Source organism: Schistosoma haematobium, chromosome ZW (genome assembly GCF_000699445.3).
Source record: "Schistosoma haematobium chromosome ZW, whole genome shotgun sequence".
In the NCBI taxonomy this organism is placed as follows: Eukaryota; Metazoa; Platyhelminthes; class Trematoda; order Strigeidida; family Schistosomatidae; genus Schistosoma; species Schistosoma haematobium.
Window position 1 is genome coordinate 15224948 of NC_067195.1, and position 14229 is coordinate 15239176.

A 14229-nucleotide genomic window follows, 5' to 3' on the forward strand; every position below is an offset into this window, starting at 1 on the left:
AATTTTAACTTTTCGTCCCGTCATATCATCCATCTATTTTCGCGTTTAAGACAAAAGATAAATTTAATTTCATCACATTATTTAAGTCAAGCAAAAGTCATCTAATTAAAGCGTAATTATTAAGTAGAAGTTATTACTTCGCTTCGGTTTGAGAAGTATTTCAGATAGATTCAGAGTATCTTTTGTGTTTTCACCGGACACACGAGTTTTATGTTTAGTTTCTCCACTCCTTCGTACAATTTTCGAAGGATTTTTGATATCTTTTCAAGTTTATCCGAATCCTCTCATAATCTTTCTTATTGCCTCAAACTCATTTTTTAAAAATCTCTTTTCAGGCACGGATAGAACGACTTCGAGAACGGTCGGCTAACCGTTCAGGAAACAATACGTTTCGCCGCCAGTTTGCAGAACATGATCACTCTGGCCGTACTGCAAGTGCTTCTCCTTCTTTGGGAACCTCGCGAAATCCAAGCACTCTTATGACAACTTCGTGTGTGGTGGCCTTTGGAAGCAGCGCTCCGCGCTCTATATGTACGCAACCAAGTGCAGCAGCTTTACGTTTGAAACAGGCTTTTGAAGCGCGATTAGCTAGCTACCTTACCGGTCGACATAGTGGGTGCTTTTTTACAGCAGCTGCAGCACCTTATTATTCGTGCTTTATAGATACATCACATGGACCTCGGCCTCAAATCTCTGTGTATAAATCGAGGCCCTGTAATCGAGGTGTAACGCAGTCTAGGCGAGCTGCTTCAGCTCATGCCTCTGTTTTGCGTCATACTAAGTCTTCATTCACTCGGGTTACTCATGCTCGACGTCAACAAAATTCTCTTACTAACAAAGACACTGTTTTCAAAAATGGTCAACCTATCAGCACTAAAGTCTTGAAATCCCCAAACACTACCACAGTTCCTGATGGGCACAATGTCGAGAGTAATCGAACCAGTGAAGGTTTGTCTGCATCCCTATCGTGCCTGCTACCCCCGCATACGAAAACGTTGTTTTCTCTGAAACGGAGTATCATATGTCATGCATGCCGACTCTTATATCTCTCATATATGCTTTTATATATGTTCAGCTTTCATTCATTCATGCGGTGAAGCTTCTCTCATACTTTTATTCGGGTTTTCTCAAGCTAATTATACTTGCATGCTACTCTTTAAACGTAGATATTTACACTAATGTAGTCTAAAATGTAATTTTATTATTTTGGTAGGATAGAAAGTCAATTTATCATTTCGCCACCATATAATACTCAGCATTCTCAATAAACTGGTGATTAACTTTTTGTCGCTTGTTTAGTGCACTCACGATTTATCTTAATCCGCATTTTAACTTTCTGTTCTGGAGTTTTTTAAACATGCATCCGTGTGTTTACAAAATTAACTTGAATCAATTTAACCAGGATCTTTCTTGTAGTATTTCAATATTATTTGTTGCAAAAGCTATCATGCTATTTGGATATTCTTGTCTTATTATAAATTTATTATCCTTTATTTAAAATATCTCCGAATTAAAAGAGTTATTCAATGTAAGTTTTAAAGACTAATCATGGTTGTTGGCTTCCTAAATTTATGTTTCACATTGATTACTAAGTTATCTTTATGCATACGTTAAGTCTTTTATAGTGAGGCTGTTGTATTTAATAATAATGAACCTGGATAATAGTTTGCTTTCAATGTTTTAGTGTTGTTTGCAAGTTGACAGTTTAGTTATTGTAATGCCTAAAAGCCCCTAAATGCCCTGGTACGGCCGAGAGTGGGGAGAGTCCGCTCTCCCTCTCGAAATGCTCTCATATGGCCACGCGTATATATCCTATGCCAGGGAAGTCCTACTCACTGCCTTCTCGTGGGGGGGATGTTGTTTACAGAATTGAGAGGACGAAAAGCGGATGTCCGGCATTTTAGCCGGGTTGGTGGACACTGAGAGTCCACCTATTTTATTTTATTATTTTATTTTATTTGAACACATATATATTGGTACAGGAGTGCGCCAAATATATATGCGCCACACAAGTTCAGTTCATTAATTGCGTGTGGGCTGCGATACTGCCCGGGTGCCCAGACCGAAGCAGGTGGTTATCTTAGGGGGCCACTCCCCGAGCCTTTGACTTAAAGATCTGACCCACAAGGCAGTGGAGCATCGTAAGGAGATGCAGTCCCATGGTAGCCAGTGACCGAAAATTGGTTCATACGCCATTTGTTCCCGCAGGATACTGGTGCCCATGTGCACCATAGATTTGGAATCAGATTAAAGCGCCGGACATTCGCTTTTCGTCCTCTCATTTTCGTAAACAACACTAATGCCACGAGAAGGCAGTGAGTAGGACTTCCCTGGCAGAGGCTGTATACGCGCGGCCGTGTGAGAGTATTTCGAGAGGGAGGGCAAACCCACCCCACTCTTGGCCATACCAGGGCAGTTGGAAAACCCTGATTCCAAACCAATGGTGCACATGGGCTCCAGCATCCTGAGGAAACAAATGGCGTATGAACCGGTCGTTGGTCACCGGCTACCATGGGACTGCATCTCCTTACGATGCTCCACTGCCTTGTGGATCAGACCTTCAGGTCGAAGGCTCCGGGCGTGACACCTTAGGAAAACCACCTGCTTCGGCTTGGGCACCCGGGCAGTATCCCAGCCCTCACACAAATCAAATGAGATTTGTGTGGCGCATATGTAACTGGTGCCCCCTCGTACCAGTAATTATGTGTTCAAATAAATAAAATAAATGCTTACAAAGTAAACTAAGTAACTAATTACTGCTCCATCATAAAATAGGATTGTCAATGGGATGAGTAGACTTCAAGTTATAGATATGTTATAAATGAACTTTCATAAATCTGTGGTTTTTAATGTAGCAACCACTGAATCGAAAGACAATAAGTTTAAGTTAAATGTGCCTTAGCTTCACATGTATACCATTAAGTTTGTGTATATTTCTTCTAGCATCTCGTTATCAATTTTGTTCGCTTTCTGATGTGTTCACATGTATATGAGTGCGAGTAAATACGGTTATTTTTCTAACTTTCATTGAATTTGCTCAAAACTCATTAATTAAACTATAATACATTGCTTTTCATATTTATTTTCGGTGTCTGTCATATCACATCCTGTGATTAGTTGAAAGTGTTATATAAATCAATAATGTGGTAATCTGCCTGCCTGTTTATTCATGAAAAAGAAATCTGTTTGTATCTTCATGTTGTACTGTTATTTGCTACTTAATTGATTTATTTTTATCTTTTTGGTTTAGATCTATTCAAATCTTTTGATAAGTTTAGTTTGTAGCTTACTAATTTATCGTAAATATATGGGATTGAGTTAGCCATGTTGACAGTTTAGCAGTGAATAGAGATATTAGTGGTTTTGTATTTGTAGTTTTTGGTGTTGCTGATCACTTATTAAAAACAACGTATCACACACGGGATTTTGTAGTTCATAGTCTTTCAATTCTATCAATAACTTATTCGTCAGTTGTCAAGTAAATCAGCTCGATGTTTGATCATTTTTACATGATTACCTCACGTCTTAATTGGGGTCTAACAGTACTCAACTCATATTTTATTTAGAATCAGGATTACAGAGTTTAAGCAACATTTGTGTGTATTGTAATTAGTGTATAGTGCATTTCCAAATATGTTTTATTCGGTGTACTGGTCGTTTTCATCACCTCAGCTTATTTCATCAAATCAATCTGGTCACTTTATCCATTCATCGTGAAAATAATCTCTTAATTAAATCATCGTAGGTGTTTTAATTGCATGCCGATTTTTGTCATCATACATATGTTTTTTTTAAACTCCTAAACGGTCTACCACTTTTAATTTTAGTAATTTCAAGTCGATCTAATTCATCCAACGAATGTGATAAAATTGGGCGTCTTAATCATCATCCCAAAGTGCCAAAACATATTATTGCACCCGCAAATACATCGAAAACGAAAGAACATACAGGTAAAATATCGCTTTCATGTTTGTGATGTTATTACTATACTCATTTTTCTCATTTCCTTCATTAATTCTTGACCAAAAACTCACCTCTCTGACACCATTCTTGGAAAAAATACGCTTATACTCAAACATGTCTTTGTTCAAAACATACTGATAGCTTTTAATATCTGTAAACGTTTTAAGTTCCGTGGTGTTTATAATCGACTTTTTTTCGGATTACGAGCTCTCCTAATAGATTTCTAAGCACTAGTGTAGTTGCGTTCTCAAATCTCATTTCTATTTGATGATGCCCAGAAAGACAATGAAAACTTCATACTTAAATCATCCAGCTCAGAGATTGGAATTCCTCCAAAACCACTCATTTGAGTCACAAATCTTCCCCATCATCTCTAGATATTCCCTCGATTAAAAAGTGGATATTTTGAAGATGGTTATCAGTGGAATTTACTCTTTTTGGGCAAATCAGGAAAAAAGGTTGGTACATTTAACTAATGAGCCTTAAATAGGACAGCATTCTCATTCTAGATTCTAATGTTAGCTGTTATCCAAACTATTTACTATCTTGATATCTCTCATCGTTCATATTGAACGTTTACTCTTTGTAGTTTTAATTACTTGGGTTATTCTATATTTTGAACTTTATATGTCAGAATTAGTACCCACGGAACATTTAACAACCTTTACAGTCTTTCTCATTCTCGTCTTTGACTTGTTTACTAGCTCTACTTTAAATTTGTCAGAGTAATTTCTCGTGGAATCAGTTACACTAACTCATTTACATTCATTAATTAGCCATAGATGAATAGTCATCCACCATAGAGAATGAACAGTTTTCGTGAGCTATCATGAATTGTTTGAAGTTAGACATTACACCATTGTGTGACGGCTCAATGGTCTAAAGGTTAGGCGTCTGCGTGTGAGACTTACTGTCTTTTATTCGATTCTTTGCGGTGGGATTGTGGATCCCCACTGTTGATGAGTCCTATCCTAAGACAAAACAGGTGTTTATCGCTCCCAGGTTTCCCGTGGTAGTCTATCTAAAATCAGTTCGTAATTTAAGTTATGAAAACCCCCTTGTCGTAAAAATAGATCAGAGTGACGATTATCTCCAGAGTTCGTTTGTCTCTAGATTTTCTAGTAGAATCTGTTTTCAGTAATCTTCATATTCATGAAATTGTTACTGAATTGTAATCAAATCACAAAATTTACCTTAACGGTATAAAATTCTGTGATCATGATATTTGTAATGATTTATGGAAAAGTGATCTACTTCCTTAACTTTTTCAAATTTGACCAAGTGTTCAGTTGTATTTCGAAATTATTCTAAATGATCATTTATGTGGAAAGTTCGATGTTGTTGTTGCTGTAAAGAAACAACTCATACAATGTTATTCAAAATAATGAATTGAAAATTCGCTTAAATTTTCCAGGTCGGTGACACATTGTTGTTACATCTGATTTATTCAATAGCGAATTTTACACTAAACGTCTTAGATGTTTTTTCTTCTTCAATATTCTGTTGATGTTTTATATTCTCAATGACTTCATTTAGTTAAGTGTGCATCCTAAATGGTTTGTGTTGTGATTTTTTTTCTTTTTCAACATTTTTATGATAAATAAAAGGGACTTAGTTTGAACACAATTTACTTTTCAATTTGAATCTATATCATTTAGTTTTCACTTAGTTTCATTTACGAATACTATAGTGACACGATAGCTGACATTCTCCAGAGTACAATATTCAGTTAATTGATGAATATTTTTACCGTGAGATCATTTGTATATAGTTTTTAGTTGTTTAACAATATACCATAGGACAATTTTAAGCTAAATAACATTTAACTTGGTCACTTAGGAGAAAATAGCTCATTTTGGTGTTCTCGTGTAATTGATTAAGTTTTGTGTTAATTCATTAATCGAAATCTCATTTGGCATATTGCTTCATCTTTTCCTTCAAAGAATAAGCCGATTATTTAAGATAATCAACTGTGATTTTACTACTTGTGATTTTTCTAAATCAAGGAAATTCTATGAATATCAATACCTAATCTCATCTGTTATAGCTAAGTTGGAAAATATGGTCCCACCTTCAGATTCCACTAGTTCTACACGTTCCAACTCTATTGAGAGACGATCTAGACAACCAACTATTTCTGTATTCGAACGTTTAACAATGTCTCGTTCTGTCACTACTTCTGGAAACGTTACGACAAATAAAGCAAGACCTGTCCATTCGTCTGCTAGTACTGTGCATGTGGCAAAAAGACCCGGTGAGTTTGCTTGTAATATGAACCTGAGGCTTACAAATATGATTTTTACTCTAAGACAGCTTTTTATTTAGACTACATCCATTTTGATTGTTCTATTTTAAATCCACTGGAAGTTTGTAGTTAAAACTCAATGTAACATACTAAAATACAGATACTTTGGCACTATATGTTGTCTAAAAAAGTGTAAAATGATCATATTGCTTCATGAGTTTAATATGTAACCCAAACCGATGCGACTTTGTCAACTTTATTCTGATTCCCAACTTAAAGTCACCTCAAAGCAATGCTTCTCTATTTCAACCTTGTCGCACTGTCTTTTCAGTTCTAATGGTATATAAAGAGCTATGAATGTCAGTGTCACAGTTTAGGTGTTTTTCTCAGTAGCAATTCATTACGGAATTACAAAATGTCGATTTAGTTACTTTTCAAAATGTTTGTCTATTCACTTAATTTCACGCTATACATCACTAATTTGGCTTTCTTGATAAGAGATTTACAGTTCACCAACTTTTTCAGATCAGTAGGTCTTGATAAGTTAAACTGTGATTCCATTGTACCATGCTTCTCATGTATTGTATGAAGTTCGGTAAATAAAACATGATTAGTAAGTTATAAAATCTCATATATTTTTTTGCTCGTTATTTTCTACCATGTGAATGCAATTTTTACACATGATTTTTTACGTAAATAAAGATTTTTATAGAAGCATTATAATGAACCACGTTACTTAATCACATAACCGTATAATAATCGATTTAAATGAGTTAGTGGACTTTTTTTCTTCGTTAAAATACTTCTGGATTACAGAGAACATGTGTACATAGTACATAGCAAATACGTAAAACTACGTGGAAGAATAAATAATTGATACAAAAAAAACTCACGAAACAGCACTTGAATTATCTACGACGAAATATGACGACAACGAGGGAAAATTAGTCATTAAACATAATGTGGAGTTTTAACCATTGGAAAATACCTAGGATTAAGGAGTTATAATTTTTCTGACAAACTGATCTGTTCAATGTAAAATCAAACATGATCAACATTCTCAGATAATTTGAACTCAGTCCTTCTCAACAAGATGAGAAAAATTAAAAGGATAATGATCACTTTCTATGGACAAGAAACTATATATACAAAGCAAAGCGCAATTTAAAAAAACTTACCTCTGAAGAGAGACATGTGTGTGTATGTATGTATATATATATATATATATATATATATATATATATATATATATATGTGTGTGTGTGTGTGTGAGAACACACCTGTATACAAACTTGTTCGTATTCACTTTTATCGTATGTGTCCTTTCTTTTTCAATTTACCGGCTGGTGTACGTAGAATACATAAACATCACCACCAACCTAACAAGTATTTAGTTTTAGTATAGGGGATCATGAATTGATCTTAGTTGGGCAACTTATTGGGAACCTGGGAGCACTAAACAGCTGGTTCGTTCCAGTATGAAACTTGGGAGTGAGCATCCATGACCTTGCATCTGAGAAATAAACCCAAGACTTTCGGTCTCGCCTGCGAACTACTAACCTAAATCCACAATTCTGAGAAGTCCCATACTAGGACAAAACTGCCGTCCAGTGCTTTCAGGTATTCAGTGGTGGTCTATCTAAGACCAGTTCGTGATTTAAACTTTGTAAGTACTTATAGTTATTTTTCATCGCTTTCCGTCATCGTAAACTTAATAAGTTGTTAAATTTAAACTGAGCTAGCTGAGGTTTCTGATTATCTCTCATGTATGTTGAAACTATTTTCTGTGTAAATATCAATACTGACTACATTTAAGTTACCGATGCTTATTCGAAGTGGTATTTTTATTACCTCCCTGGCTATGTTATTAACTAACAGTCACTTCAAAGAACACGTAAATATAAGTCCAGGAAATCATTGATTGTTTGTCTGATCTATGTTGGTAGACGCGGATCACCTGATCGAGGTTTACACGATAACAGCAATCTTTGTCGAAGACGTTGATTGACGTGACTAAAAATCGTTCTCACGAACTTGCCGAATTGTACGCCCTGGCTCCACAGGAGCAGTTGAACTGGTTAATACACATGGATGTGGCAAATTCAGACAACCTGTCTTTATTCCCATTTACTTTGCTATTAATCATATCAATTTCATCTCGTACTAGTACGGTATGGAGACGTAGTCAACACACATCTATGCTAGGCTCGACGATAATGACTAACCAACTGACTGACTACGTATTATAGGATTACCCGTATTTTAATGACCTTTTAGTTGGTTTCCAGAAGTATGACATAATGTGTTTGCATAAGCTACCATCATTTATATTCTTCTGACACTGTACTTATGGATAAACAAGCTGCTAATGTAGTGAACGAGAACACCAGTGAGTACAACCGAATTACAGAATCTCATAGTAAAATCTAAGAACCATACAGTAAATTCTTCATTTACGTACGAAAATATCAATCAGTTGTCTCATACTTTGCTGTTCCTCTATTTCCACACCAATCACTGTATGTTCTCGTTCTCCTTTCTTTGATCCTCTTAACCTTCTACCGCCAGACATTTCACTTTCGATTGATGATACACACGATTTATATTTGTCGACATATTTAACACACAACACTACTAATAATTAAACAAACAAATATTTTTAAAAATGATTTACACCGTTTCCCCATCTTATTTTAATTACCTTTCCAGAATCTATTCGAGAATCCAAACGTAATGGTAACTCTGTCGTGCCACCTGTGATGTCTAAATCCGTTTCTGGTGATGCGCTACATCTGCGCCACCAGAAGAAACCAGTGCTCCCCTCGAAACCCCTCTCACCGCCCTCTTATCCAACCAGAATCCAGGTTAGTATTTGATTTGTTTGGACATTTTTAAAGTTTGTTTTTACACTATTAATATATCAGGCTGTATTGCTCTTTTATATATAGCTGTAGTATGATCATTTGTAACATGAACCGCTACGTAGTTCTTGTTATTATTCTGTGTTAGAGTATTATTATCTTTCGTACACAGAACGGACGGGACTTACACACTTTTAGTACACATTTATTTTCATTTCTGAAGTTGAGTCTTACTTTATTTTGTTATAAATACTATCATTGTCCGTCTGTATCCTTTCGTCCTTATTATAATCCCTTATGCTTGAAGATTAGTTAAACGTTAGTCAAACGTCGGAGAATTGATGCTTCCTGAAAGCTGTACAAACATACTCCTCTAAACCACTTACATAGACCACCGCTCTTAATTGGGGACAGTAAACTGTCGTCATAAGCTAGTAATTCCAATAATATGTACTAATATTTTCCTTCTGAATGCCTATCGTTATGTCGTTTTGATATCGTCAAAAATCTATCCATCTATGATTATACACTTTTGTAGAGAAGCATTCAGCTAAGCCTAAAACTGTTTAAATGAATGCTGAGCTTTTCATTTCCAGCGTGAACCTGGAAAATGGTTTATTTGTACAGTAATATTACGATGTTGTAATAACATTTGTCGATAGCTTTATTGGACGCGAATTACTACTCACTTTCTCAAGTTATTTATTGTTTTATTATCAAATTGTCTCAGTTATCTACATTTTAACTCGTAGTATTCGTCTCATTCGTGAAGCGTATGCTAAATACTTTATATAATTAAATCTGTCTAAATATCTTAAGAAAATCGGTTATACGTTTTATCTTTCCGTTTAATGTTTTTGTATAATTATATGGTTGATATTTCATTCATTTTGAAGGAGCCAGAAACAGCTATTTCCAGTCTTCCTCCGTTACCTCAGTCTTCATCTGAGTCAGAAAGTGTTACTCAAGTAGCTGAAGATATCTCTGTTACAAAAGTGCCTTGCAGCGACTCTACTCCATCTCCTTCATCTCAAGTTAATGATGTAAAGAATGAAACTTCGTCCACTGTTGCACAAATAGGTCCAATTAAGGCTGAGACACGTGGTTCAGGTGAAGGTGCCATTTTATCTGAAAATGAAGCAGCAATTTATCGTGCAAAACTTTTTAAACAACGTCGCTTAGCAAAAGAGCGAATGGAAGAAGAAAAAAGGTCAGTATATATATATATATATATATATATATATATATATATATATATACTTTTAGCTTGTTTACCGTACGTTCTATGGTACTGATAAATGTTATATCGGATTATGCTTGAACAGTAGCAATAATAATAAGCTATGGATTGGAATATACAAAATGAGGAAATAGCAGCAAGAAATGTATATGAGAGACTTTCTGAAAAAAACTCATTTTGACCTTAAATATGCGAACATTCAGCAATCGTTCCAAGCCTGAACACCAGTTGTAGAGATAGTTTATTTTTAATGTTTAGTAGAAATCCACAAGCGCGGAGAAAGCTAGAACACAAGGAGACGGGTGAGTGTGTGTGTTCTTATTATTTTACTTAGTTACTTACACCTGTTACTCCCAATGTAGCTATAGGCCGCCGAACCACTCTGCCCTGGGCATTCCTTTCTAGTTCTATCCAATTGTTGTTCATTCTTCTTATGTCTGTCTCCATTTCTCGGTGTAATGTGTTCTTTAGTCTTCCTCTCCTCCTTTGGCCTTGAGGATTCCAGTTGAGGGCTTGTCTCGTGACGCAGTTGGGTGCTTTTCTCAATGTGTGTCCTATCCACTTCCAGCGCTTCTTCCTGATTTCTCCTCGTCTGGGATCTGGTTTGTTCTCTCCCGCAGTAGTTTGTTACTGATAGTGTCCGGCCAACGGATCTGAAGTATTTTGGTGTAGACAACTGTTAATAAGCACTTGTATCTTCTGGATGATGACCTTCGTAGTTCTCCATTTTTCCGCCTCATACAGTAGAACTGTCTTGACATTTGTGTTGAAAATTCTGACTTTTGTGTTGGTTGACAGATAGTTGTTTCGAATTCCAGATGTTCTTCAGTTGTAAATATGCTGCTATTGCTTTCCCGATCCCCGCGCCTTCACATCTGCATCAGATCCACCGTGCTCATCAATGATGCTGCCCAAATATGTAAAGGTTTTTACATCTTCCAAATCTTCTCCGTCAGTTGTGATTGGATTGGTGCATGCTGTGTTGTATCGGAGAATCTTGCTTTTTCCTTTGTGTATGTTGAGACCTAGTGCTGCTGAGGCTGCTACTACACTGGTCGTCTTCTGCATTTGTTGTTGCGTGTGCGATAGAAGAGCAAGATCCTCTGCGAAGTCGGGATCGTCCAACTGCATCCTAGATGTCCACTGTATCCCGTGCTTCCCTTCAGATGTTGACGTCTTCATGATCCAGTCGATCACCAGGAGAAAGAGAAAGGGTGGGAGTAAGCAACCTTGCCTGACACCGATCTTTACTTCGAACGAGTTTGTCAACTGTACTCCATTCACAATTTTTTAGTTTAATCCATCATAAGAATTGTGTATGATATTGACTATCTTCTGAGGCACTCCGTAGTGTCGAAGAAGCTTCATAGTGTCGTTCTGTCCACGCTATCAAATGCTTTTTCGTAGTCAACGAAGTTGATGTAGAGTGACGAATTCAATTCAATCGATTGTTCCACAATGATCCGTAGAGTTGCGATTTGGTCTGTACACGATCTATTCTTACGGAATCCTGCCTGTTTGTCTCGAAGTTGGGCGTCTACGGAGTGCTTCATCCTGTTTAACAATACCCTGTTTAAGACTTTTCCTGGTACTGAGAGAAGAGTGGTGCCCCCGTAGTTATCACACTTGCCGAGATCTCCTTCGGTATTTTGACCAGAATTCTTATACCTAGTTTTTATGTTAATTTAGGAATTCGTTAAAATAAATAATTCACCTGCATATTCAAACAAGTTTTCGTATACAAAATTACGTAACATCAATTAACTGTTGATCGATAATAATCCTTATATCCTTTTATTATTTTAGATTACTCGTGTTTGAACTAGTAATGTACTAGTTGGGCATAGAGTATTTCAAATTCATGAGACCTCAGTTCCTCCTACACCTTATACAATACAATAGAATAGACTTAAGTGATAATCGTTGAGAAAGACTACATTCACCAAAAAAGGTTTAAACAATATACATGTATGCTACTGAGAGTTTTTATGTAGTAAATGGTTTTATGTCTGTACATTAATTACCCGATGAACAAAAAGCCAGCTCGTTCATATAGCACAATTCACCTTTAAGCATTGTTCACTATTATTTCTTAATCTATTTGTTTAATATGATTTAGAAATTATATATATTTTTAGACGATTGGAAGAGGAGAGTCGTAATCGACGAATCCAACAAGAGCAAGCTGGTTTAGCTGCCGAAGCTGAAGAAGCTCGTTTAAAAGAAGAACAGGACGCTCGTTTGGCTGAAGAAGCTCGTTTAAGGGAGGAGCAAGCTCTTCATGAGGCTGAAGAAGCTCAACGTGCAAAAGAAGCGGAAGAAGCCGCTAGGGTAATTATTATTTCTCTTTATCCTACCATTTCTCTATGAAGATAAATAAGAGTATTTCATGTTCTATGATTATCGAAACTATTATCTATTTACTCTTAATATTAATTTCAATCAAGATTTTCATCTTGAATTACAATGTTAAATAGTTCCAGTTTGCATTTAATTATCAAGAACAAGTTCCAGAATTTTTAGTGTGGCATATAATCTCTAATGTGTGAAGTAAACTAAAAATCAGGTTGTACACATTTATGTAGGTAAGAGCTTCCAGTTCTCGTGTAAATATCTTGATTGATTTACAAATAACCTGTATTATATTTCAGAGATGTAATTATTTGACTTTATCCGGTGTAAACTTAATGTAATTTAGTGAAATATTGGTTTTTGTAACATAATAAAATAACTTTTAATTCTATTGGTTTTTACCATATCGCTTTTTATTTTGTACACGAAGAATGTACTTTAATATAACATAAATAATCTTTTTAGTACTTGTTTAATTATGGCTTTTTAAAACTCTTGGATTAGTTTTCAATGTCAAAGCATTAAATGTGATTTCGATGGTTACTACTTTAATGTGTAATAGTATTCTCATTCTTTTGTACTATAATTATTTTAGCTTCAAGCAGAAGAAGCAGAGCGCCTTGCAAAATTGCAACGTAGTGAAGAAGAAAGAGTTTTACGCAAGAAAAAGTTGGACAGTATTATGTCTCGTGTCAAAAGACCAATGAAGTTAACATCTGAGGCAACTAGTGAATCTGGGTCTACAACCAATCTTCAATCAACGGATACCACACAGTCATCTTTAGTGGCTGATACTACTTGTGCTTCGCCTGATAGAATCGTTAACCAAGAACCAACTATAGGTGTTGAAGCACCTAAGGTGGGGATCAATCCATCAGAGATTTATGAAACTTCTAATGGCAGAGTCATTTTTACTGTTGACGGTGGAAGGGTGAATGAATCTTCGGTAGGTTTATATTTGAAATAGATTTATATGACTTACGGTGGCTCACGAGTTTAGTTCTATGGCTAGAGAAACGTGAGTTTGAACGATACTGCACCTACAGAGTTTTGCACTTCTACAAAAACATCAGTTTGGTTGCTAATTGTTATCAAATTTAAACGTTTTTGCTACCGACTCTTGTACATTTACAGTGCGACATTTATTCTCCGCTGATGCTTGCCAGCCAACATGAATATTTTAGACTATTGGTAGCGTATTTCCTTTTCCACGTAAACAGATCACTGATTTGGAAGCCATTTATTAATTAGTATTTAAATTAACAATGCTAAATAGAGGTCTACTTGAAGATCTGGGTTACCTGTACCTTTCATCTAGATATTTTATAAAGTTATCTGCATTCTGTTCGTTTTAACACGTCATTATGTCTATTAATCGCATAACCTATTCAGGAGCGTTTATGAAAAGCCTATGACCTTTCTCTGTACAAGTCACAAGATGTACAATCAGAGACATCGCGTGGCTGGCATTATGCATTGAGAAAATGAACATTATCTAAGTGTCGATTCCTGAACTGCTAACATCTAACTGACGATTACTCAACATTTATCACCAGAATCCATCAAGA

The 14229-nt window shown here is 35.8% G+C and overlaps 1 protein-coding gene across 2 annotated transcripts in view; it reads left to right on the forward strand.

The window, feature by feature from the left end:
• MS3_00002853 (uncharacterized protein) overlaps window positions 1-14229 on the forward strand; it is a 34256-nt gene that overhangs the window by 7572 nt on the left and 12455 nt on the right. Inside the window, exons 4-10 of one of the 2 annotated variants that reach the window (XM_051210506.1) lie at window positions 336-948; window positions 3828-3950; window positions 6011-6217; window positions 8918-9072; window positions 9966-10279; window positions 12448-12640; window positions 13257-13607. In XM_051210506.1, coding sequence (XP_051070503.1) covers window positions 336-948; window positions 3828-3950; window positions 6011-6217; window positions 8918-9072; window positions 9966-10279; window positions 12448-12640; window positions 13257-13607 — 1956 coding nt within the window. Of the gene's footprint in view, window positions 1-30; window positions 6218-8917; window positions 9073-9965; window positions 10280-12447; window positions 12641-13256; window positions 13608-14229 lie in introns of those variants that run through there. The other variant, XM_051210507.1, reaches the window with a different exon arrangement.